The sequence below is a fragment of the Puma concolor genome, chromosome B1 (genome assembly GCF_028749965.1).
Source record: "Puma concolor isolate L17-30 chromosome B1, mPumCon1.1.hap2, whole genome shotgun sequence".
Classification (NCBI taxonomy): Eukaryota; Metazoa; Chordata; class Mammalia; order Carnivora; family Felidae; genus Puma; species Puma concolor.
Window position 1 is genome coordinate 207,174,802 of NC_141670.1, and position 24,515 is coordinate 207,199,316.

Here is a 24,515-nt window from a genome sequence, read left to right on the forward strand (position 1 = left end):
GTCAGAGGGAGGGCCGCCCGCCCCTCCTTCCTGCCCCGGACAGAGGCCAGCCCTGGGCGCATGGAGGCTTTGTCGTCTCTTAGAAACCACCCGACTGTGCAGCACCCCACGACCCGCCCCGTGACATCCTCAGTAACACCCTCACGCCTGGACTTCTGGGAGGCTCACGGGAGCCCCGTGAGTACCAAGCGGGGTAGGCCACCGTGGGCGGAACTTCCGGAAGAGAGCGGCCAGCTGAGAGCCGTGGGGACGCACACCCTTCCCAGCCCTCCAGCCGGACCGCACTCCAGCCAGCACCTGCCTTGGGGCCCAGAAGCGCCTCCAGCTGGGGCCTTCCTCTCGAGTTCCTCTCACCCTGGCTGCCCCTCGTGGAAAGGGCCAGCTGCTCAGAAAAGGGTCAGGTTTCAGAAGTAGGGGTGCCAGCAAGAGCTGTCCCCTGCCCCACCTACGGGACGTTATGGGGAGCATCGTTCTCAGACAACACCACCAGGGGGCGCAGGAGAGGAGGGCCCACCCGGAGCTTCCTGGGGACGGGCTGGGGGCTGCTGCCAAGGTCAGGCCAGCGGTCTACCCACCTGCAGCCCCACGGGGTGGGGAGAACTCACCCTCCATGTCCCTGACGGCCCGCTCACACCTCTCCCTGTAGATTCTGTCCAAGCGTTTCTGCTTCTCCTCCTCCCGCTTTCTTTCTGCCAGAGTCCGTGCGCTCACATCCTCAAAATCCACCTGAGGAATCAGAGGTTAGACCGGACTACACGAGACACGTGGAAAACACAGTAAGTCAGACAGAAACCCAGAAGAAGGCGTGTCGGCACCAGCACACGGCCCTCTGTGCCCCTGGGGCCTGACGGGATCAGGGCCAGCAGCACTTCCAGCGAAGCACACGCCACGTGGGAAAGCAGCACGGCCCCTGGGGCCCCGGACGAGCAGCGGCACGTTCAGGCTGCAGGGGGACTGGCCAGCGGCCCTGGCCGAGGCGGGGGCTGCCGGGGAGGAGGGCCCGGCCCGGCCCGGCGGGTTTCACGCGGCCAGGACCGCCAGAGCCCACGGCAGAGCCAGGCGGGACTCAAGCTCGGGGCCACAGAACAGGGCCGCGTCCGAGAAGCTGACTCTCCCTCGTTTCCGCTTCCTGTGGAAGTCAGGACCGGAGGCTCCGCTCCGTCCACACGTCCCCGTCTTAGAGCTGCCGTCCCCTCCCGGGAGCCCCTCCACCACGCCGGCCGGCAGCGAGACGCCAGGCAGGCCCGCCCCACCTGTTTGCTGTGTCTCAGGAAGTGGTAGCCCAAGGCGAGCTTCTTGTAGGCGGCGCCGTACTTCCCGTGCCATCCTTGGACAGCCCTGGCGGCCGCCTGCCTCAGCCTCTGGGCCGCCTCCCTGGGGGGCGGCAGGGGCTGCTCGTGGTCGGTGCCCAGGGTGAGCTCCAGAAACTCCTGGAAGTTGGAGACGACCAGCACCCGGAACCGATGAGACCGGGCGAAGAGCTGATCTATGACCTGGAAGGCGGAGAGGCGGACCTCGGCGTGCTCTCGGCTCAGCTGGGCCATGAGCAGGTGGTAGGCGCGGCGGAGCTGCTCCTCCGAAGACCTGGGGAGAGCAGCCGTGCTGGCCTGCCGGGCGCCCACTCCCCGGGGACGCTTCGTTCAGTGCCCTGCGTGGGGACACACCCTCTCCCGACCCCCCGCCTCCGTCCACGGCAGGGCGGACGGCCGCTGCCTCGGGCCTCTGCCTGTTTCTGCGGGCCCCACGAGCCAAGAACGGTTTTCACGCTATTTAACGGCTGAAACAAATCAAAAGAATAATACTTGATGACATGTGAAAATCACAAGATCCAGCGTCAGTGCCCATAAAGTTTTACTGGGACACGACCGCGGCCGCACCTTCACCTCATTCGCTGCTACCGCCCACAGCTGAGTGGTCACGGCAGAGACTTTATGGCCCGCAGAGCCTACGGTATTCACCACCTGGCCCGTTACACAAAGTCCGAGCTGACATCTCCAGGGGACACCACAGCCCCCAGCCTCCCCTGCAGGTGCAGCCACCTGACTGGAACAAAAGGGAAAGGTCACGGGGCTCCTGGGGCCCGCCCTCCTGTCGCTCTTCCCAGTTAGTTCCCCTGCAGAAAAACCCACTGCCGTTTTGGAGTTTTGTGGGACGTACAGTGAGACCTGAGCCGAAAATCTTGTCGACGTGCAAAGACTTCGCTACTTAAAGTCACTTAAACTTTCCTTTTTGTAAATACAAGATAAGGACGATCGGCGAGTTTTGACTTAAGCTCTCAACAGATCCGAACCGACAATCTTTAGAAAGCTTTCGTGCCGCACTCCCCCACCCTGGGGCCACTGCCCCACAAAGTGACCGCCTGCCAGACCTGGACGCCGCAGGGCCCTGGGGACACAGCCTCCGGAGACGTGATGGTGGGGGGCAGGGAAGGGCTGAGACATGCAGGTGGCGGGAGGCCTGACCGACCCAGGGGAAGCCCCACAATCCCCCAGGTGTCACAGGCTGGAGGAGCCAGCAATCGATCGGCATGACATCCTGAGCCTGAAGACATACTTGCAAATTTTCTTCAGTTCCTTCATTTTCTCAGGACTCAGTTGGGGTTCTCCTGAAGTCGTGAGCTCTTCTACCAACTTTGAAAGTGTTTGATCCATGTCTAGAAATACGTATGGGAGAGGCGAGAAATGACCCCCTAGCACTTGAAGGTTCTCTAGGTCATTAAACGTTTACTGGGCTCCACCGGTTCCTGGGCATTCCGGGTGGGGGGCTGCAAGGCTGGGCTCCCCACGCCCTTGCCTCTGGTACATGGCCTCGATGCTGAAACATAACAATTCAAGGTGATATTCTGGACACGGCCAACGAGACCTCTTCGATGGTAAATTAGGAAAAGCACAACAACAAAATACTAATTCTGGAGCTCTACAGTCACACAGATCAGAGCTCAGCAACGGATGCTCAGCAACACGTTAGCGACAGAACATAACCGTGCAAATAAAATTTAGATTAGCTTTTCCCAAACGTGACAGGCGTTTTTTCCCTTTCCAACTATTCACTCCCAAGCCACGAGGCAGCCTCTCGCTACAGACTTCGGTAACGGAAGACCCACTCAGGGGCCAGCCTAATGGCTAGGAGCAAGCCAGCAGAGGCGCACCTACCTAGCACTCCAATGCTAAGCACCTAGCAGGTGTGCACAAAGAAGAGGAAAGGGTGGGGGTGAGGGGAGAATGCGGGCTGGGAGGAGGAAGGCCCGGGGAACGCAGCCACTAAGCGTGGACAGAGACTGGGGGCAGCACGGATGCCAGGCTTGCCGCAGGCTGTTTTATTCGGAGGAGGGAGGCCAGCAGGTGTACAGGGAGCCAGGAGGAGCTCTCGAAAAGTAACGTTTGTCAGGGACACTGACTCCACTCAATGCACACTTGGCAGGAGCAAGGAGCCGCTCAACTGAGCGCCCTCCCAGCACCTCCCACTGATCATGGATCCCTCCGGGGGGACTTTGCCAGTGTTTCTAAGCCCAGCGCACCAGAGCCAAGGACAGAAGAGGGGGCATCCCAGAAGAGAGCAGTGTTCAGGGAGGAAGAGGGAATGTCCTGGAAGGAAAAGGAGGAGGAGGAGGGAGGAATGGAGTCCCAGGGAGGAGGAGGACCATGGGAAGGTGTTCCAGGGGACGGGAAGAGGAAGAGGAAATGGTGTGCGGGGAGGAGGAAGGCATGGCATCCCCATCCGGACGAGGAAGAGGAGGGAAGGGTGTCCGTGGAGAAGGAAGGGGAAGAGGAGGGATTGGTGTGCGGGGAGGAGAAAAGGGCGACCCTGGGAGGAAGAGAAGAGGGCGGTGTGCGGGGAGGAGGGAATGGTGTCCCCGGGAGGAGGAGGGAGGGGAGAGGAGGAGGAGATGGCATCACGAGGACGGGTTGGGAAGGGCGTCCAAGAGAGGAAGGAGAGAGAGAGGAAAGGACGGTGTCCCAGGGAGAAAGCGGGCGGGGCGGGGAGGCGGGGGAGGACGCAGACGGGGAGGCCGGAGGAAGTCCGGGGAGGAGGGAGAGGGAAGGGCGTCCCAGGGAGGAAGAAGAGAAAGAGAGGACGGTGTCCCAGGAAGAAAGCAGGGGGACGGAGAGTCCCGGGGTGGAAGGGCATGTCCCGGGGAGAAGGAGGGAAAACGCCCGGCGGGGCGTGGAGGTTTGTGGCGGGGGGGAAACGGGCCCGCCCTCCGAACCCCGGCTGGGCCGCAGCCCCTTGCCGGCATTGCGACGACCGCGACACGTACCGCGAAACCAGGCCGCTCGCCTCGCTCCTCCCTTTCCGGCGGAGAACCCGCCCCTGTCACGTGCCGCAGATCACCACAGTCATTGGCTCGCCCTGCCACAGGCAGCGCGGGGACGAAGGTCAGCGCCGCGACGACCGCACCTACAGCGCAAGCGGACCAGTCACCTTAGCCCGCCCCTTCCGGCGGAGGCCCAACCCGCCTCCTGTCACGTGCCCCCGAGCTCGGCAGCCAATGGCTCTCCCTGACCCTCGAGGCGCGAGCGCTCGGGAGGGGCCGAGGCCTGCGCGGTGACGCAGGCGCGCTCCCGGCAGGTCGGGACTGCTTAAGAGAGAGAGAAAAAGGAAGCGGGCGGGCGCAGCAGGTCCTTAAAGGGGCCGTGTGCCCGGCTGCCATGGCGACGCGGAGCGGGCCCGAGGGGTGCGAGCTCGGTCTCCATGCCGCGGTAGCCTAGGGGTTTGAGATCCCCAGTCCTTGCCATCGGACGGGATGGCCCGGGTGGGAGCCGGTGCACGTTTCTACTGGGGGCGCCGGAGACTACCCTCCCCCCGCCCCCGCTTCCCACGTGCTACCCAGAGGGGTCGAGGGGCGGGGGGTCCCCCGGGGCCGGGGGCCGGCCGGGGCTTTTCCTGGTGCTGAGGTGGGGGGTCGGCGGCGTGGAAAGGGGCGGTCCCCGGAGGAGCGTGTGCAGCCGCGGGAGGGGCGACACGACCCGGCCCCGGGAACCTGCCGGCGCGCCGGGCCTTAGTCCCCCGCCCTGTGGTCGGACTCCGCGCAGGTGCCCGCACCCCTAGTGGAGGCGCTGGCCTGGGCCCCTGCCGGGCTCCGTCCTTCCCCAGGACACCCCTCGCCCCTGTCCCTGAGCAGTGCAGGCTGCGGCTGGCCTCGCCGGGGCCCCTCACTCAGTCTGGGGACACCTCGGGTTTGCGACTCGCTCCTCGTGCGGCCCGAGCCCGGAGCCGCCGGGCCTGTGCGCACCTGGGGTTCCGCGGGCTCCGCGGCTGTGGGCTCGGGGGCCAGCGGGCCGACCAGGGCCCTGGGGGTCTGCTCCTGACACGTTCCCGGCCCTGGTGAGCTGCTTCCTCCTCACCTGTGCGGCCTGCTGCACCCCAGGGTCCTGTAGGGGCCAGGCTGGTGGCCTCACTCGCCCCTGCTTAGAGCCTGCGCGCTGTGTGTCCTCCACCCCAGGGCTGAGGGGCCATCACCCCTTTTGGCTCCTGTCTCGCCCTTTCTTCAGGAAGGCCTGCCTCACCCCAGGTACTGGGCCCCCACCCCCGTGCTTTGGGCTCTTTGAGGGGGTCTCCACCGGTGCACAGCGAGCTGGTTGGATGTTTCTAGGCTCTCCGGTGGTTGCAGAACGGGAGGAAAGCACCAAAGACAGGGCCCACTGGAACAGGACCGTCTGGACCTGAAGGCCCACAGCAGTGGGGCTCTCAGTGGCAAAGGTGGGAACGGCTCAGATGTCCGTCAGTAGACGGTGGGGTCTGTGCTTCACACCACAACGTGGATGAACCTTAAAAGCAGGGCACTGAAAGAAGCCAGACAAAAGGGCCAAATATTGTGACGCCACCTACGTAAAACGTCCAGAAAGGGCAGATGCGTGGAGACGGGGGCGCGTGACCGTTACAAAACACTGAGTTGTATGTTTTCAAACGGTGGCATTTATGGTACATGAATTGTCTCTCAAAAAAGCGGCTGTTGGAAGAGAAAAGGAAAGCGGAAAGCACGCCGGCCCTCGCGGGGCGCCTGACCCCGGCCCGCGGTCCACTCGGAGCAAGCCTCCCTCCCTCCGTCTCTGCTGTGGTTCGGTGTTCCCGCACCACTAGACTGTTCTCAGCGGCAGGAGAGCAGTTTCTCCTGTCCTAACCAAAGCCTTGTGTGCATGCCGCCCCTCCCCCAGCCGTTCCGGGTTTGGTCCTCTTTTGCAGCAGGACTCCCGGAGACAGCTGTCTGTGCTTTGCCCTGCGCCCCATCCTCTTCCTGCGACACCCGCGTCCACCCCAGTGCCCTGTGATGTTTGCACGGCCCGGTCCCGTCTCCTGCCCACCGCCCTCGTCTTAGCCGATAGGATGTCAGTCCTTCTGCTTCCGCGGCCCGGCAGCCGCCTCCTGTGCCCCCACTTCTGTCCTCACACCCCTCGAGTCCACTCACCTCGCCCAGCCAGGGTGGAACTCAGTGCTGCCCCCAGCTGGCTGCTTTGCTCCAGGGGCCCGGCTTCCGGGGCGGGCCAGCCCCTCTGCCTGGAAGGCCGCTCCCAGCCGGGCAGGGCCCCTCGCTGGCTGTGTAACAAGCCTCCTCCTGCCATTTCCTCAGGCAACTCTGCTTTAGCAGCACTCAAAGCACCGAGACTTCCTGTCACACGAGGTTTGTAATCTTAGTACCTTCTTTTCTCTGCTCTGAAAACCTGCTCCACGAGAACAGGCATCTTTGTTTCGTTTCACGATATCGGGCACGCAACAGGCGCCTGTATTGGATGCCGAATACACAGAGTTAGCTCAGGTGAGTGTGTTGAGGCCTGGAAGATATGGTAGAACCAAGCGGGACTTTCAGAGATGAACCCCAGCAGAAGGAACACGAGCCCATCCAAGGCCGTCACGATCAAAGTGTGGGAAGGCAGTGACGAACAGGAGTGGAAGAGAAGGGGCCTCACACGAAGTTACAAAGAGCAAGCGGCGGGGTTCTTGGCCAGGACACCACAGGCATGAAACCGAGAGTTAAAAGAAAAACTGTCAACCCAGAACCGTGTATGCCACGAAATACCCCTCCAAAGTTGAACTGAGCTGAAACGGAGCACTTTCAGACAAAGGCTGAGTGAATTCCTCGTCCGCAGGTCGACTGAGGGAGCGTCGGTACAGTAAGCTCTTCAGATGAAAGGCAAACGCAGATGCCAACCTACATGTACAAAAGCTGGGGGGAGCACTGGGATCGGCAAATACGGGTAAATGGAAGATCTGTCTTGTTCTAAATTTCTTTTCTAAATCATTGGCTGCTCATTGAAAGCGTAACAGTGTATCACAGGGTGCAGAATGTCCGTAGAGGGAAAATATGCCATAGTTGGGGCAAAGGACAGAGGAGGGAGAAAGGCAGTCAGTTTTCTCAGATCCTTGTGTTTACATGAAGTTATACAGTATTTGAAGGCCCTTGTGGGAAGTTCAAGATGTACACTGAACTACAGAGGCGTAGCTAAAAAGTCAAAGATTAAAAGGAACCGTGTGGGGGCACCTGGGCGGCTGAGTCAGTTGAGCGTCCGACTTCGGCTCAGGCCATGATCGTGTGGTCCGTGAGTTCGAGCCCTGCGTCGGGCTCTGTGCCGACAGCTCGGAGCCTGGAGCCTGCTTTGGATTCTGTGTCTCCCTCTGTCTCTGCCCCTCCCCCACTCAAGCTCTGTCTTACTCTCTCAAAAATAAACATTAAAACTATTTTTTTTTTAAAAAAGGAATAATGTTGAAATAGTCTAGAGGTGTCAAGTAAAGACAAAAAAGGGAACAGAAAACAGACCGGACAAATAGAAAGGGCACAGATTTAAATCCAGCAATAATAATAATTACATTAAACGTCAACGGTCTAGACACCTCAATTGAAAGGCAGTGGTCGTCCAACTGAATTAAAAAGACTCGAGTGTATAATGTCTACAAGAAACTCACTTCAAATTTGACTTGGATTGGAAGCAAAAGAATCGAGAAAGATGTAACATACTAACACTAAGTAGGTGAGGGCCAGACTGGCCGGACCCTCATCAGACAAAGTGGACTTTTATATAAGAGATTTTGGCAGCTAGGGTGCTTGCTCCTAATAACAAATTACAAATAAATGAAGCAAAGGCTTGCAGACGTAAAGGGGACATAGACAAATTCATCTGTAAGCTTTAAGAACCAGCAGGGAGGAGATCAGGAAGGGTAGGAGAGACTAACCGCCCATCGTGGACTTGACCTGGTTTGCACTTGGCAGGACGCTCCACCCGATGGCAGACGATATTGTTTAGAAGTGCACACAGAACACTTATCAGGGCAGACATAAAACAAATCGCTACAAATTTAAGAGGGTCGGAACCAGACACAGTAGATTTTCTAACAGAATTACATTAGAACTTAATACCAAAAAGATTTGGAAAGTCTCCAAGTATTTGAAAATTAGCTAACAGACTTGTGTGATCCATGGGTCAAAGGAAAAAAAAATCACAATGAAATTATAAAATATTTTGAAATGCATGAAAATAAAAACAACATAAGAATGTACGCAGGGGCACCTGGGTAGCTCAGTCGGTTGAGCGTCCGACTTCGGCTCAGGTCATGATCTCACATTTTGTGGGTTCTGGCCCCGCATCAGGCTCTGTGTTGACAGCTTGGAGCCTGGAGCCTGCTTCGGATTCTGTGTCTCCCTCTCTCTGCCACCCCCCACTCTTGTGCTCTGTCTCAAAAATAAATAAACATTAAATTAAAAAAAAAAAATGTACGGGAGGTTTATAGTAGAAATGAAAGGCCCAAAGCAGTTATCTAATCTTCCCCTTAAGCCAGAAAAAGAGGGGCACCTGGGTGGCTCAGTTGGTTGAGCAGCTGGGTGTGGCTCAGGTCATGATCTCACAGTTCATGAGTTCGAGCCCCACATTGGGTTCTGTGCTGACAGCTCGGAGCCTGGAGCCTGCTTCGGATTCTGTGTCTCCCCCTCTCTCTGTCTCTCCCCCACTCACACTCTGTTTCTGTCACTCAAAAACAAATCAATGTTAAAAAAAAATTTAAAAGAAGCCATTAAACCCAAAATAAGCGGGAAGAAGAAAACAGTAAAGAAGAGAAATCAATTAAATGGAAAACAGGGAAACAATAGGGGGAAAAAATCAAACAGGTGTTTCTTTGAAATGATCTGCAAAATTGATAAGCCTCTGGGTAGACATCAAGAAAAAAGAAGAAACAAATGACCAGTATTGGGAATGAGAGGAAGCATCACTACATATCTTACAGACCTTAAAAGAATAATAGAGTGCACGTCATGGACACTTTGTTCAGCAAAGTACCAGCAAGTCAGATCCAGCGATATATGAAACCTACACCATGACCCAGTGATGCTTGTCTCAGGAAGGGGAGGCTTGGTCCACCACTCAAGGTCCATCGTGTAGTCCTCCCTGTCTCCTTCATTATCAAAGCAAAGGAGAAGAATCCTGTAGTACTTTCATTAGACGAAGAGAATAACATTTGATAGAATTCAAAATGCCCTCATGATGATAACTCAGGGAACAAGGAGTGAACTTCCTTAACCTGATAATTGCACCCATGAAAACGTACGGCAGACATCGTCTTTTGCGTCCTTCCTGGCAGGAGACCACACCTCCCCCTGAGATCTGAAACAAGTCCAGGACTTCCTTCTTCCCTTCCTGGTTCACACTGTGCTGGAGGCTTTACCCACACAGGAAGGGGAGAAATAGATATAAAAACCATAGAGATGAGAAAGGAAAAGGCAAAATGGCCTTTGTTTGCTGGTGATACAATCGCGCACATAGAAAATGCTTTATAACCTACCAAAGAGCGTCTAGAACAAATGAGCTTAGAAAGGTCACAGGATACGAGATCAATAAACAAAATCAGTGCTACATATATGTTAACCACACTGGAACACATGGGAAGTTAAATCTAAAGATGACAGTGACAACAGCAGTAAGGTCATGAAACACTTAGGATAAGCAAGAGAACTGAGAACTGTAACGTGGTGAGGTCTGGACACAGACACCCCGTGTTCAAAGGCCGGTGGCCTCAGTATTGTCGAGATTTTAAAATCTCCATTGTGGACTGAACTGTCCCCCTCACCCAAACTCGTGTTGAAGCCCTGACTGCCCCCCCATGGTGACTGTACTTGGAGGTGACTAAGGTCACGTGACATCACAAGCCGGACCCTGGTCCGGCAGGATTGGTGTCCCCCTAGTAGGCAGGGGTCTCTGTCCATGTACACACAGAGGGAAGGCCATGGAGCCCACGAGAGGTGGCTTCTTGCCGTCCACAAGCCAGGAAGAGGCTGGCAACCAGATCTGACTTCTGGCTTCTGGAACTGTGAGGAAATGATTTTCTGTTGTTGAAGCACCGTCTGTGGTAGTGTTGTGGCAGCTTGAAAATCCCCAGGTTGATCAATAGATTCAATGCAATTCTAGTTAAAATCTCAGCAGCCTTTTTTGGGGGTAGACTTTTACAAGCTGACTCTAAAACTAAAGCGAACAGTCAAAACAATTTTATTTTGAAAAAGTAGAAAATATGTAGAACAAAAGGGACTTGTTTGTACTGTACTTTAAGCCTCAGTGAAATGACAGGATGCTGGGGTGATAGATTGAGGGCCACCCCAGGAAACAGACCCAGAGAGACACAGCCAGGGGATTTATCATCTGATGGACAGAAAAGAGCCTTGAACAAATGACGTCTGAATAACAGGATGAACACATGGCGGGGGATGGCCGTCAGCCTCTTCCTCACACCACAGACAGAAGCTCATTGTGACGGGTTACAGAGCCAAACAAAAGGTAAAACTGAATCTTCCAGAAGACAGAAGAGAAGATCATTGGGACCTTGGGGTGGGCAAATGTTTCAAAGAACACAAAAAGTCACAAACCATAAAAGAAAAAATTAATTGAATGTTACCTGCGGGTCAGGGGCATCTGGGTGGCTCAGTCGGTTGAGCGTCCGACTTCACGATCTCACAGTTTGTGAGTTCAAGCCCCGCATCAGGCTCTGTGCTGACAGCTCTGAGCCTGGAGCCTGCCTCAGATTCTGTGTCTCCCTTTCTCTCTCTGCCCCTTCCCTGCTCATGCTCTCTCTCTCTCTCAAGAATAAACATTAAAAAAAAAAAAATTAAAAAAAAAAAACAACCCTGCTCGTCAGATGACAGGCAACCAAGTGCACTCAGGTGTGTCAGAGGGTCTGTGTCGCAATATGTACTGCGTTCCTGCAAATCAAGAGAGGCCACCCAATACAAAATGGGGAGAAGACTTGAACAGGCACGTGACCAACCACTCGGCACCTGAGAAGGGGCTCAGCATCCTTAGGCATCAGGGAAATGCAAATGAAACCCAGAGGGAGGTGCCAGCACACACCCATCCGAGCGGCTCACGGGAAGAATGACCCCAGCAGATGCCAGCAAAGATGTGGACAAACTGGAACCCTCACACACTGCCAACGGGCATGAACGCTGTTATCACCGCTTTGGGAAAAATCTTGGCAGTTGTCAAGTTAAGTATACAACACCATGGCGCAGGTACCGTATGTCCAGATGTTTACCCACGAGAAACGAAAATAATGTCCACGAAGAATTGTCCAGCAATGTTCATAGCAGCTTTATTCAGAGTAAGAATGATGCAAACGCAAAGGTCTATCGAGAGAATGGACAGCCTATGGGGTCTGTGGACTGGTTAACTCCTCAGCGATGCTCAGAGGACCGCCAACGCCCGCGAGGGGCACCAATGTGGGAGCATCGTGGACACCGGGAGGACCGCCAACACCGGAGGACCATGGATGCCCAGGAGCACTGCCGACGCCGGGAGGAGTGCAGATGCCCGGGAGGAACACCAATGCTGGAGCGCCACCGACACCGGGAGGAGCACCGATGCTAGAGGACTGCCAATGCGGGGAGGACCGCGGATGCCTGGAGCACAGCCGACGGCTGGAGGATCGCGGACGCCGGAGGATCGCCGACGCCGGGAGGAGCTCAGATGCCCGGGAACACCGCTGATGCCGGGAGCACCGCGGACACCAGGAGGGGCGCCGATGCCAGGATGACCGCGGATGCCCGGGAGCAACCCCACCGCCCGGGAGGAGCGCCGATACACGCAGGCATGTGGACGCACCTCAGGCACCTGCTGAAGCGAGCACGGCACAAAGGAGCACGTTGTCTGTCTCCACGTAACCCGAAGGCAAAACTAATCCCTGGTGGTCAAAGCCCAAGAGCTCGTTGCACGCGGACAGACGGTGTGGATAGGCTGGAAGAAGGCGGAGGTGCGGCTTCCTGGGGTCTGGGGGTGAACGTTGGCCGCCTGGGCCCGGGGGTTACACCTGCACACACGGTTATCAAACCTGCTCACGCCGCTTCCTGAAGATCGCCGTGTTTCAACGGATGCGATTCGTACCTCAGTTAAAACTCCCGCGAGCACAAGGCCGCAAGCCCAGGACTCCAGGGAGGACGCGGAGCAGGTGGGGCGGCCTCGAGGCGGGTGGGTGCGGGCTGGCACCGGCGCCTCCTGCATTAACGAGCGGGCCGGCACCTCCGCGGAGCACCTGAGCGCGTGTGTGCGGCGTCACCCATCACAGCCCGTACGTCCCAGCATAGCGGGGACCAGCCGCCCTGCTCCACCCACCCTGTGGCTGCCCCACGGCTGAGCCGCTCTCACCGTGGATGCGGTCGCTGGAGTGGACCGGAAGGGGCTCCCGGGGCGCGTGGCCACTCGCGTGCGTGCACACGCCTTTGGGAAGAAGGAAAAGGGGAGGCGGCACGGGTGGCGGTCAGAGCGCGGCTGGAGGACTGGAGGGCACGGCAGGGAGGAGCCTGCACCCCACTACTTCGACCCTGAGCTCCGAGCAGGGACTCTGGAAGAGGCCGCCCACGGCCACACGTGTGTGCCTGGCGCTCACTGGCAGCATGCCGCCAACGTGTGCCGGCGACTCCGGAGACCCCACTCGGATGGCCCTGCCGCCCTTGCCTCCCCGAGCAGAGCAGGCCGACCACCTGCGTGCTGGAGCGGGACTCTGGGATGTGGGCACGAGCGGGCCAGAGCCGCGGGGGCCGCTCCTGGGACCCCGGCCCCACCGGCGGTGCGGCCGCAGACTGGGGGGCTGGGGGGGGGGGCCTGGGGTGAGCAGAAACGAGCAAAGGTCCTGGACTGGGGGCGGCCCAGGGTGAGCAGACAGGAGCGAGGGTACCGGGGTGCACAGCGGCTTCCACCTCACACAGACGTAAGAAATAGAAAACCCTTTTATTAACATGTACATTTACAGTTTATTAGCTAATCAACATCAACATGCAAAAATAAGCGCTAAGTACAAACCTCTACGGTATGGTTTTGTGTAAACTACAATGGTTCGTTGAATTTGGAAAGTCACCGGTGGTTACTTCAACTGAACTACTAGCTTCTGTAACGAACAGCGTTACGTCTACAGTTACGGAGCCATCGGCAAGGCCTCTGCAGAACTCGGTCCAGTGGGTCTCCACGTGAATACATTCTCAAGCAGGAAATAAGGCGGCACGAATGACGTGACATTGAACCTAGCACACCCTAACCCCGCCCCGGCGCGCGGTCCTGGGGCCGCAGTGCGGTCCTGGTGCCTCCGGGCACCTCTCCGGGCGCAGGCTCAGGCCCCGGGGCTCGGCGGGCGGAGACAGGGTCCGGGGCGCGGAAAAACAACCGACTCCTGTTTCCGAAGCGGCCGAGAAGGTCTCTCTCTTTGTAAGGGGAAGGCGGCCAGGAGCTCGCGCGCGCTCCGGAGTCCTACCAGCGGAGAGGCTGTCCCCAAGCACACGCGTGCTGATCCGACTCCTCTCCTCTTAGGGGGCCCATCGTCGCTCACTGATCTTTGGTCGCAAGAAACAGAAACGCAGGCGGGCGGGGGCGCGGGGGCGCGGGGGCCCGGGGGCCCGGGGCGCGGGGCGGCCCGGCCTACATGATGTACACTTTCTCGGCTTGTGAGAAGTGGAACACTTCTTTGGTCCTCGGGCACACGACTTTGTCATCTTGACGGATAGACAGCAGAGACTGAAAGACAACGGGCCGCACGCGAGCATGTAGACGGGCGCGCCCACCACCGCCCGCTGCGGGAGAGCTCCGCTCCCCTTGAGCCCTGCCCACGAACTCCTGACCCTGCAGCTCTCTCCGGGGGCAGCGCGGGGCCGAGACGTCCGCGCCTGGCGCAGAGCGCCTGGCGCAGGCGGAAGGCCAGGAGCGCCGCCGCCCCTAGCCCCTTCCAGGCCCCATGCCTCCCACTTCCAGCGCCACCTCGACCCTCCCGCGGCCCCTCCAGGCCCTGCTCCTCCACTTCCCGAGCCCCCTTCCAGGGCCCTCCCCCCTTCCCGCCCCCCACCCCCTCCCTGCCTCTTACCCACTCCCCTTCCCAGGCTCCCCCTCCTCCAGGGCCCTTCCCCTTCCCACCCCCTCCCAGGCCCTCCCCTGGACCTCCTGCCTCTCCAGCTTCCAGGGCCCTCCCCACCCCCTCCCCGGACCCGCCGCCACCACCTCCACGCCCCACCCCAGCACCGCCCCTCGGCCCCGCCCCTCACGTTGTAGCCGTAGACGTAGCCGTTGGGCAGCATCATGGGCGGGTTGTTCTCGTTCATCACGTCGCCGGAGATCTTGCAGACCAGGCGGGAGTTGGCGCAGTGCGCCATGGGCAGCGGCTGCGCCAGCTTGTTCAGGGAGCGGCTGCACACGGGGCAGTCGGGGCTCTTGGAGCTGCCGTCCTCCTTGTAGCACTGTCTGTGCTCGGGTTAAGGAAGGGGCGCGGGGCAGGAAACAAGCCCAGAGCTCTCTTTCACGGCAGAGGAAACACTGCATCTGGCGGGGAAATGGCCCCACCGAGGAGGCCAGAGCACGTCCCGGCCACCCCAGCACGTTCCCACTCACGGCCCTCAGGGCAGGTCCCCTCACACACAAAAGCAAACAGCCCGGGGTCCCAGGAAGCCCACGTGCTGCACTCGAGAGGGGCCCTCCGGCCTTGGGGTGGGAACCGTGTGAAGAAAGACGAAGCGCTTGGCCGCAGCCTGGGCTCAGACCCGCAGAAGTTGGGAGGGGATGCTCAGGAATCACACCGGGCAACGGTTCCGCATGGTGAGGGTCCCAGCCGCCAGAAGGCTGCGCACACCGGCGGCCATCCGGTCGGCGTGCAGCGTGCCAGGCAGCGTTTGGGGGCGAGAGAACACAAAGTGTGGCTCCGTGACCGGGTTCCCACGGACCAAGCGGGGCCCCGGGCACGCCCGCACCACCACCCGACTACCTAAGCGGGGGCCCCCCCAACACAAGCCAAGAGCACGGGTCTCGGGTTGGGAGGGCCACAGCCCCCGGCTTTTCCCTGGGGGGGGGGGAGGGGGGAGGCAAGGGCACGGGAACCCCAGGCTCGGAAGGGCGGAGCTGGCGCGGGGCCCCTTGCCCGCCAGAAGGATACGGTGTCTTTATCGCCGAGAGGCCAGCCTGCAGCGTCAGGGTGAACACAGAGTTGTTCCCCAGCTGGTGCAGCCGGTAGTTGTCGTACCGGAACTGCTGGATCAGCATTCGCCACCGGGCAGGGTCCAGCAGGTCCTGGAAGAGACAGGGCAGAGCAGTGCTGGGGGCACCCCGGGGCCCACTGCAGTCCCGGGCAACAGAAGGTGGGCCCCCACGAGCCCACAGCCGCCAGCTGGAGAGTGGCACAGCGCGCCCGAAGCCCAGACCCCACGTCTGCCCACAGGCCCGCCAGTGTGTTCTGTGCGGACAGACGATAGAGGGTGCGGGTCCTGTGGCCTCGCGGCAAGAAGGGGACTCAGTGGGTCTAAAGACAGCTGGACATGGATAAAGGCACTGAGGTTCCAGAGGAAAAGTCTCGTTCCAGAAAGGGACTTGCTGGCATGGGACCCAGCAGCCCGGCTCAGGGTGGAGAACCGCAGAACAGAACACCGGGCCTGATGAGCCCGTCTCCAGAGCTTTCCAAGTTCAGAGCCTACAAGAGCAGGGAGGGGAGGGCACACACCAACAGGAGGGAAACCCTGGACGTCAAGCACAAGGGTCAGGGGTCCCGCGTCAAGGCAGAGGCACAGGCAACCGCTGGGTGGGAGCCCCACGGGGAGCCCTAGTCCGGGGCAGATAGCACACTTCACTCCAATGTTAAAAGCACGTGTCTTTAATGTTATTTTTACCACAGCAAAGCCCACAGAGGACCAAGCCCACAGTCCAGAGGCTCCGCAAACCCCTCTCTCAACAGACCCTTGGCCTCGGGCCACTGGTGTGGCCACCTCTCCAAGACCAGAGCACTTCATCCTGCCTCTCATGTGACCCACTTAGACCTGTGACTTCCTGCCACAAGGGGTCAGGGATGTGCCCCCTCAACACGGCCCCCAGGGCATGCCACAGCCTCAGCACCTCCCTTGACGGCCCGCGCCCCTCCGCTGAGACTGTGCACGTCCCGGCCTTCCTCTCTCGTGCCGCCCAGCCTCCCTGACCCCCAGCCGGCCTTGGCCGTGCACTGGCTGCCGTGGTTTCTCTTCCGCGCCGCCAGGATGTCTCCCCGACGGTCAGCCCTCCGGTCCTCAGGCTGCGATGGCAGCACCGGCCCTGCTCCTTCCTGCCGCCGTGAGGCCTCTCCAGGGAGGAGTGGGCACGGGCCCCACGGATGCCATCCCGAGCAGGCCTTCTCACGCACTAAGGGCAGGCCCCTTCTGCACTCCTCGCAAACCTTCTCCAGAGCAGGGAAGAGACACGTGATCACGCCCAAGATCTCTGTGAACACAGGCTGTATCACAGGACATGCCTGACACCTGAGGACTGTGTGCATCCAGTCGGGACAAAGCAGCAGCTTCCAGCAGCCCGGAGAAGGCCTGCGGCCAAGCACTTCAGTAAGTGGGGGCGAGGTCCCGGGCTGTGCCCGGGACAGGAGCTGTCGGCCCACAAAACCGCATGGGGCACGTGGGACCTCAGAGCCCAACGTCCAGGCTCAGAGAACAAGGCGGGTTCAGCCCACGGGGAAGGCAGTTCACTTCCCTCCCTCCTGGGGACAGGCTGACAACAGCGAGAGGGAACACCAGGGTCGAGTGCCGTGTCCCTCGCCGTGACAGTGTCGGCAGGTGGACCTCCAGGAGCCACAGGCTCAGGAAGGGGGTGGAGGCAGGGAGCCTCACCGGACCCTGCTGGTGCCACGATCCAGGGCTCCCAGGCGCGAGACTGTGAGGACTAAGCCGCCAAGCCTGTGGGATTGTCCCAGAGCCCAGGCGGACGACGACGGAAAACCGAGGGAGGAGCCGTGCAACGAACAGCCAGAACTGGGGCCACAGCTGGGACAGTGTGGACGCGTGACCACACAGAGTCCATGCTGCGGCGATGGGACTGGTCCCACGCGGAGAGCCCCAGTCTTCATGGAGGGCGAGCGGCTAGGGGGTCAGGAGCGGGACGGCGGCAGGGAGGCCGAGGAAAGGCCAGCCCTGTCAGAGGCGTCAGAGAGTGCGGCGGCTTTGTGCTGCTGTCCCGGAGACCCCGGAGGACGGAGATGTGCGAGGACACTGAGAGTCCGACCGAGGTGGTCTCTAAGCAGAGTCCCATTTACAGTAACACACATGAAGACAAAAATGACTTCAGGGCGGAACTGCCCACCAAAAGAAAGCAGAACTTTATGATCTGGAAACTTCTGTCTGTGTTGCGAAAATGAGAAGGCTGCTCAGAAAGAGCATTAAGGGTCCAGCCAAGCAGCCTTTATAAGGACATTCGTGTGGGCGTGACCAGACTGATGGCCAAGGGACCCCGGCGGGGAGCAGCCACCGGAACGGGGGAAAGTTGCTGGAATCCCCAGATTTTCCAAGACGGGACCGTGAGCGACTCAGCTGTGAACACGTTGACGTTTTTCGAGACAAGAGAAGGAGGAACCCAAAGGCGGATCAAAGATCGCCAGGGCTGCTCCTAGGCTTTGGGGGGTGGGGGGGCACTGCCTGATTTCAAGAGGCCAGACACCCTGCCCCAGCACCCAGCAAAGCCAAGGGGACTGGTTAGCGATGCTGCATGACCACGCCCCGCCCGGACCCCACGTGGACCCACAGAGACCCCGAAGAGAGGATGGAGGTCAGGAAGGACACTGGCAGTGAGGGAGAAAGGTGAGGGGAGCAGGTGACGCGCTCAGAGCCGAAGGGCCTTCTAGGCTGAGACCCCCGTGCGTCGTTCCGATCCAAACTTCTCCCCGGCCAAACAGGAACAAGATGGGAAAGGGCCTGTTTGGGGTGCTGGCCATACTCTGAACGTGGAAGTGACCACAGACGAAGTCCTCCCAAGCCCTGAGGGCCCACGGGCACGGGTTACCTTGTAGGGCGAGATGTGCGTGTCTGGTGGGAAGGCCAGCATGCCCATGACCTGGCGGACCTCGTCCAGCTGGCTCCCCTCAGCCTGACTGAAATGCTTTCTCGCGTGTCTGGAAAACAACATTTGGGGCCGTCTAAGTTTGCAGCTTTACCTTTAAGAGTCTGCGCTCACAGTGTATGCTGGAGCCTCAGTGCCGAAGAAGCCCCCTCCTCGTGGCCCTGGGCCAGGGTCTGCTGGGAGCTCAGCTCAGCAGGGACCCCTCCTCACGGACACAGGGTCGGGGGTGAGGTTCGAGGCACCGAGCATGGAATCCCACTCAGGGAACAGCCAGAGGCAGCGACCCAGCTGTAAAGGGCACCTGCCCAAGCTCTTCCAAGTGACCCTGGCCTACATGAACCCAAAGCCCAGCAACACTAATTGCGCCAGAACGCCCACCGGTCCCCCCCGCCCCCGGCACAGCCCTGGGAGGCCCCGGAGACAGTCCGTCCCCCCGGGTTCTGACTCTCAGGAGACACAGAGCCCACAGGTCGGGCCCCAGGGCTGTGCCTTCCCGCACAGGCCGCACCTGGGGACCCCACGTCCCCGTGCCTGCGTGCCAGCCTCCTTCCCAGAGGCCCCCCCTCTGCCCTCACGCACACCCTCGGTCCACCCCCTAAACGGCACATCTCCGCGCCTGAGCGTCCTGCAGCCCGGGGCCGGCACCGTCCCAGGACAGGTGGACACAGCAGAACCCACGGCCTGTGCCCACACGGTAAGTCGGCCTCGTGCCGTCAGAACGGTCGTGTGCACCAGACAGGAGGAGCCTGGGTGCCCGGCCCCAGCGTCCTGCTTGGGGACGGGGAGAGAGGCCTCGAGTCACAGGCAGGGCCCAGCCAGTCAGGGCAGGCCTGCTGGACACTCCACGCTTCACCCCCCAGAGCCCAGAAGGCCTGCCCCGTGAAGTCAGGGAGGGAGTCTGCCCTCTGCGGAGAACCGGGAGACCTCCTCCACGTACCTCACGGCGTCCAGTCTCTTGTTCTGCCGGATGAGTTCAATGAACTCCTGAATCCTGAGGCTGAATTCCAGGCAGCTCTGGGGGCAAAGACGAGACAAGGCCTGGGTAGCGTCCCCACACAGCCACGCCCACGGGCTGGCCCCGCCACACGGGCCACACACCGCACGCCCTGCCGAGGGAGCTTCGAGCCAGCAGGGAGGTGGGACGGACGCCAAAGCTGTAGTTTCAGCTGCAGCCCATGCCTCCCCAGCACGGCGGGAGCAGCCCTGCACCCAGGGGGCTGGGGCCTTGCGAGTGCACCCGTGGGCCAGGCTCGGGGATGGCGGGACAGGCACCCCCTGAGGGCGAGGATGCCGGAGGCTGAGGGTTCGGAGGGCCCGTGGCACGACTTCCCGTGTGTGTGAAGACAAGTTTCCAGCCCCTTCACAACCCCGGCTGCTTCATCCGCACAAAGGCATCAGCGTGTGGGCACGCTGTCACAGCCTTCTCCTAGCCCAGCCGCATTTCCCAGCCTCGGCCCCGGGGACCTGGCCTCAGGATCCCGTGTGGCACTGTCCACCTCAACCTGCTCCCCACATGAGGCCCCAACACCCGGTTGGGAGAGGCTGGGAGGTGGTGTCTCGCAGGGGAGCAGAAGCAGGAGCGCCAAGCGGGGAGCAGGGGAGAGAACCCAGGTCCCCGAGCAGGGACACGGGTGAGGACCCTTGGGGTGGGGTGGGGGTGGGGACAGTGCACAGGGATGCCGGGGACACGTGTTCCAGGCAGAGAAAGAGCCAGTTCAAAGGCCCTGGGGAGGGCGGGGGTGCCGGGATTTGCAGAGGGCACAGGGGGCGCCAGGTCTGGGGCAGCAGTGGCCGGTGGGCCTCGTGGGGCAGTGAGGGGCAGCTGACAGGGTGCGGCACCAGCACGGTCATTTGTGTGGAAGCCCAAACGCTAACTCTGAAATCTCAACAATGCCGGTCCAATTTGGGTTCAAACTCTGACTGAGGATGGGTGAAGGCAGGCAAAATTAACTTCTGTGACCTAAGATGAAAAGCTGGATTATTCTACAAAAGTAGTAATTTAAACTATAGTATCTTTGTGGTTTCAGAAAACGCTCAGTATTTCCAACCAGAAACAGAATAAGTGGAGTTAACGGAATAGGAAAATCTCTGGGTTTTCCACGATTTGTCACTCCGTCTTCTGTCGTACCTGGATCGCAGTGCGGTGCGGACAGAGTTCTACGTGGTGAGCCAGTCAGCCAGCCCCAAGTGTCTCAACTGTGACTCGAGTCTACCAATCACGTGGACTTTTCCCACCCGGGCCTCCGAACGTGCACACGGACATTCTGACGAAGGGTCTCAGCCGGACCCCTGCGAGGGCGCCTCCAGGGACACGAGGGCAGAGCACCGGCTGACGGGACCTACCTTGGGGCCCGCCAGGCCGTCGGAGGCAAAGGTGCTGAGAACCACCTACCTGGTGCCCAACACGTCCACAACACAGGTGCTCGGGGCAAGCGGTTTCCCCGCCCTCACCCCACCTCCCCTGCCCTCTGCACCAAGGCAGCGGTCCGTCCTGGCCCCCAAATGGATGGAGCAGATGCCACGTGCTGAGTGGCGGGCCCGGCACCAACTGTAAACAGAAAGGAGGTCCCACCCGCAATGACGCGCTCCCTTCTGAGGTCAGACCAGCAGAAGCCAAGGTGGGGAGCCCGGGGGGAAATGCCCTGCCTGCCTCCCCAGGGCGGCCGACGATCGCCGCTCTGGGCTCAGGGGACGCCAGGAGCTCTAACAACAGGGGGGAGCCACCAGGTGGATGTCCCAGGTGAGAGCGCCACGGCGCGTTCCACGACAGCTCCTATGACTGCACGTGCGGACGCGTTCGAGGATTTATAACGGCTCTGCTCTCGCAGCTCACCTTCCGGTCTCACCGGCAAATACAAACGAACTGGAAGTCGGGTGCCCAGACTCCAGCATGAGACAGCACAATTCTAGGCGATCGTGCCAAGCACCCACGGCTGAATAGCATCCCTCGTGTGCTACCTGGGGGGGCCTGGCGCCTTCACGGTTGTGACTCCACCGGCTTTCCGGACACGCAGCCCGTGTGCTGCCGCTCCGATTGCCCTGAAGCGTCTGGACCCCAGAGTCAACAGACACCCACTCGGCACACCCATCGGGAAACTCGGGTCTCAAATCTGTTTTCTGGCCTAGGGCCTCTGACTGCTCCGAGGGGTTTGCTGTGGTCCAGCACGGCCCCTCCCCGGCCTGCGCGCGTGAGCGCACGTGTGTACCCACACATACGTGCGCTGCGGATGCTTCACCGCTCTACCCTGTTCGGCCGGCACTTCGTAACAAGCCTATCTTCACGCCCAACGGGGTGGCTGTCCACGTGCTTTCCAGCGCACGGGCCGGTGACAAGAAGCTGCCAGCCGCGGACTCGGCCGCCTGCCCACCCGCCCTCCCCCACAGTGGCTGTGAGGCCCCGCCTGAGACCCGGCCCAGGGGGACGTGCCCTGGCCAAGCAGCAGTGTTGTCTGGAGGCATCGGGGCTTGCAGAAACTGGCTGTCAGGACGGGAAGCCTACGTTCCTTCTGGCCTGGTTCCCACCGTGTGGCACAGCTGTGGGGGCTGGAGCAGGAGCGCAGGGTAAGTGTTACATACCAATTCTGGCTTTCCTTTTATGGTTTCCATACCAAGATCCTCACTCTCTTTAGGGGAGCCACTGGCCACTCTACTTTTCCGTCCCGTCTTCGCGTCGTGCTCGCTTTGGCGGCCCTGAGTGGCAGAGAGCGTCACCCTTGGCTGGTGACTATATGCACACGACAAGCTCAACCGGGGAGAGGTTAAAGGCGCTCGGTTTAGAAAACAGAAAACAAACAGTTTTTCTAACGGAGGCAGGGGAAGGTTAATAGAAGTTAAACATTTCTGCAAGCCCCATGGTGACAACACCTTTCAGTAAGCACATTTAAATTCTGCAATTTAAGTGTCCATTTTTTAAGCTGCTTGTATTGTAGCTCTCAAGAAAAGCTCTCAAGAAAACCTAGCACTTAGCACCTTGGCAGGTGGACAACGCTTCCCGGCGGGGCTCTCCTGTACCGGTGACTGAGGGGCTGGGCGAGCCGGAGGGACCCGGCACACGCAGGCAGTCGGCACCTCGCCCCTTCAGAACCTCATGCTCAGGCCATTTGTCAAACCGTAATGCAGAGGGGGTGCACTTTTCAGGGATTTTACCCCAAACCCAAACACGATGACCAAAACCGAAACCCCACACCCCCACCCTACCAACCGGAAGCTCAGAACTCTGAACCAACAGGTGAAGAAGCGTTGGTTCCCGCAGGTGCTCGCCCGCAAGCCCCGCCCCGCGCCCGCAAGCCCCGCCCCGCGCCCGCACACCTTCATCTTGCGCAGCCGGGACTTGTTGTCGTGGCACCAGGCCAGGCAGGTGGCGGTCTCGCGCCTCTCCAGGGACTCCTCCACTTCTTTGGCAGTCAGGAACATCTCGATGTTCACTAAGTCCTTAGGGGAGGGTAGCGGCGTGAGCTCCCTGCACTGGGCTCTGGGACCCCCGCACCCAGGCCCCATGTGCTCTGTGCTCCCTCCGGTTCGGCGGGGCCCAGCCTGGCAGAAGGGCTCGGCCCGAGGCTCTTGTGGGCCGTCTGAGCCCAGCGGCCCCAGCACAGCGGGCCGAGCACACCAGCCCCAGCGCCGGCTGAGCACAGCGGCCAGAGCACAGCGGCCCCAGCACGCCAGCCCCAGCACTGGGCCGAGCACAGTGGCCCGAACACCCCGCCCAAGGCCCATTCTGCGCCCATGTACGGTCTCCCAAGAGCAGCTGTGGGCCCCAAACCAAAGCCCCAGTTTAGAACCTTCCCCCTCCCGGCGGGAACATACGCCTGACCCCATTTCACCCCTTCACAATTAGATCCGGGAATCCATACCCTCATTTTCTGGGCCTTTTTTTTCCTCTGAAGATTTATTTGAATGAGATTTTAGAGAAGGGGCAGTGAGGGTGGATGAGCAGGGCGGTCTCTGTGTCACGTTTGCTCTTTCCCCTTCTCTGGTGCCTGTGCAGTTGGGGAAGCAGCCTACACAGCCGCATCTGCTGCGCTCTGGCGGATCTAGGCAGGCCCAGGGACTCGGGGTAAGGACAGCCACCAGCCCCGTCACATGTCTGCCAGAGTGAAGGAGCCCACGGGGTGCCCGGGGCCTGCACGTCCCCAGCAAGGGGCTGGAGCACTGCCAACAAGAAGGATGTGGCCATGCAGGCTGGGAAGAGACAGTGGATGCTTGCACATCACCAAAGGGACAAGCCGTGAGGAAAACGAATGTCAAGCGGGAAGTTTCTCCCCCTCCTGGAATGACCGGAGCAAACACCGTTACTGAAGATCAGTGTCTCGCTAAGCGGAGGGAAAGCGTCCAGCACGAACCCTCGGGGGAGGGTTGGACCACTTGAACTCTCGGGGGAACCGTGCTGCTCTGCATGCCAGTGTCCTGTGGCCAGCAGGCGAGCGTTGGCTGCACACACATCCCGGTGTCCTCAGGCAGGCCTCACACAGAGCCACTTGGCATGGCAAAGTGCGGGACGAGTCCGCTCTCTTGCCATGCTGTCTCCACGTAAGGTCTGCCCTGGGGCCAACCAAGTCAGGAGCTCACCACCGAGCTTCCCAGCCTCGGCAGCCAGGGCCGCGGCCTGCTTCTCGCACAAGCGGTGTCTGGAGAAGGGAGGACTGTGGCAGAAGATGGGGACTTTCAAGTAGAAGTGACCAGAGCGAAAGCCAGAAGCTTTCCTTTCTTTCTGCACATTAAGAAGTACATCCTGGACAGAGGCCCGGGTGGCTCAGTCGGTGGTTAAGCGTCCGACTCGGTTTTGGCTCAGGTCATGATCTCACAGTGTGTGAATTTGAGCCCCGCCTTGGGATTTTTTCTGACAGTGCAGAGCCCGCTTGGGATTCTCCTGTTCCTCCTCTCTGCTCCTCCCCTGCTCATGCGTGGGCACTCTCTCTCAAAAATAGATAAACTTCAAAAAAAAAAACAGTACGTTACAGCTAACGATGCTGCAGTATCATTAACACCGGATGTTTATCGCGAAAGTAACCAGAAAACATACTAATCAGAGTGCCACCACACAGCGACCCTTGGGCTCAGCCACACCAGGGCCGAGGCCAGCACAGGGACTGCTGGGGCGTGTCGCCGTGGAAGGCAATAGCCAGGTTCGGGCAGAAGAGTAGCTGACCTAAGGACAGGGGTTGTGCCACTGTCGGGGTCGGCGCCCTGGACACGGCCCGTGAGCTCTGCGGGTTT

The 24,515-nt window shown here is 59.9% G+C and overlaps 2 protein-coding genes and 1 long non-coding RNA gene across 5 annotated transcripts in view; 1 reads left to right on the forward strand and 2 right to left on the reverse strand.

The window, feature by feature from the left end:
- The window catches only part of UVSSA (UV stimulated scaffold protein A), a 29,677-nt gene extending 25,264 nt beyond the window's left edge, over positions 1-4,413 (reverse strand). Inside the window, exons 1-5 of one of the 2 annotated variants that reach the window (XM_086705649.1) lie at positions 4,259-4,309; positions 2,554-2,653; positions 1,950-2,043; positions 1,254-1,584; positions 606-726 (exon numbers count right to left, since the gene is read on the reverse strand). In XM_086705649.1, coding sequence (XP_086561775.1) covers positions 606-726; positions 1,254-1,544 — 412 coding nt within the window. In that variant the 5' untranslated portion in view covers positions 1,545-1,584; positions 1,950-2,043; positions 2,554-2,653; positions 4,259-4,309. Of the gene's footprint in view, positions 1-605; positions 727-1,253; positions 1,585-1,949; positions 2,044-2,553; positions 2,654-4,258 lie in introns of both variants that reach the window. The other variant, XM_025922339.2, reaches the window with a different exon arrangement.
- A 162-nt stretch (positions 4,414-4,575) lies between these two features.
- LOC147582161 (uncharacterized) lies at positions 4,576-7,671 on the forward strand. Its single transcript, XR_015250663.1, has 2 exons — positions 4,576-5,512; positions 5,594-7,671. It is a non-coding gene; the product is annotated as an uncharacterized LOC147582161 (long non-coding RNA).
- A 5,503-nt stretch (positions 7,672-13,174) lies between these two features.
- The window catches only part of MAEA (macrophage erythroblast attacher, E3 ubiquitin ligase), a 37,810-nt gene continuing 26,469 nt past the window's right edge, over positions 13,175-24,515 (reverse strand). The window contains exons 4-10 of one of the 2 annotated variants that reach the window (XM_086705656.1): positions 22,608-22,730; positions 21,876-21,989; positions 19,237-19,313; positions 18,243-18,351; positions 15,373-15,506; positions 14,492-14,687; positions 13,175-13,970 (exon numbers count right to left, since the gene is read on the reverse strand). In XM_086705656.1, the coding sequence (XP_086561782.1) occupies positions 13,875-13,970; positions 14,492-14,687; positions 15,373-15,506; positions 18,243-18,351; positions 19,237-19,313; positions 21,876-21,989; positions 22,608-22,730 (849 nt within the window). In that variant the 3' untranslated portion in view covers positions 13,175-13,874. The remainder of the gene's footprint in view (positions 13,971-14,491; positions 14,688-15,372; positions 15,507-18,242; positions 18,352-19,236; positions 19,314-21,875; positions 21,990-22,607; positions 22,731-24,515) is intronic. The other variant, XM_086705657.1, reaches the window with a different exon arrangement.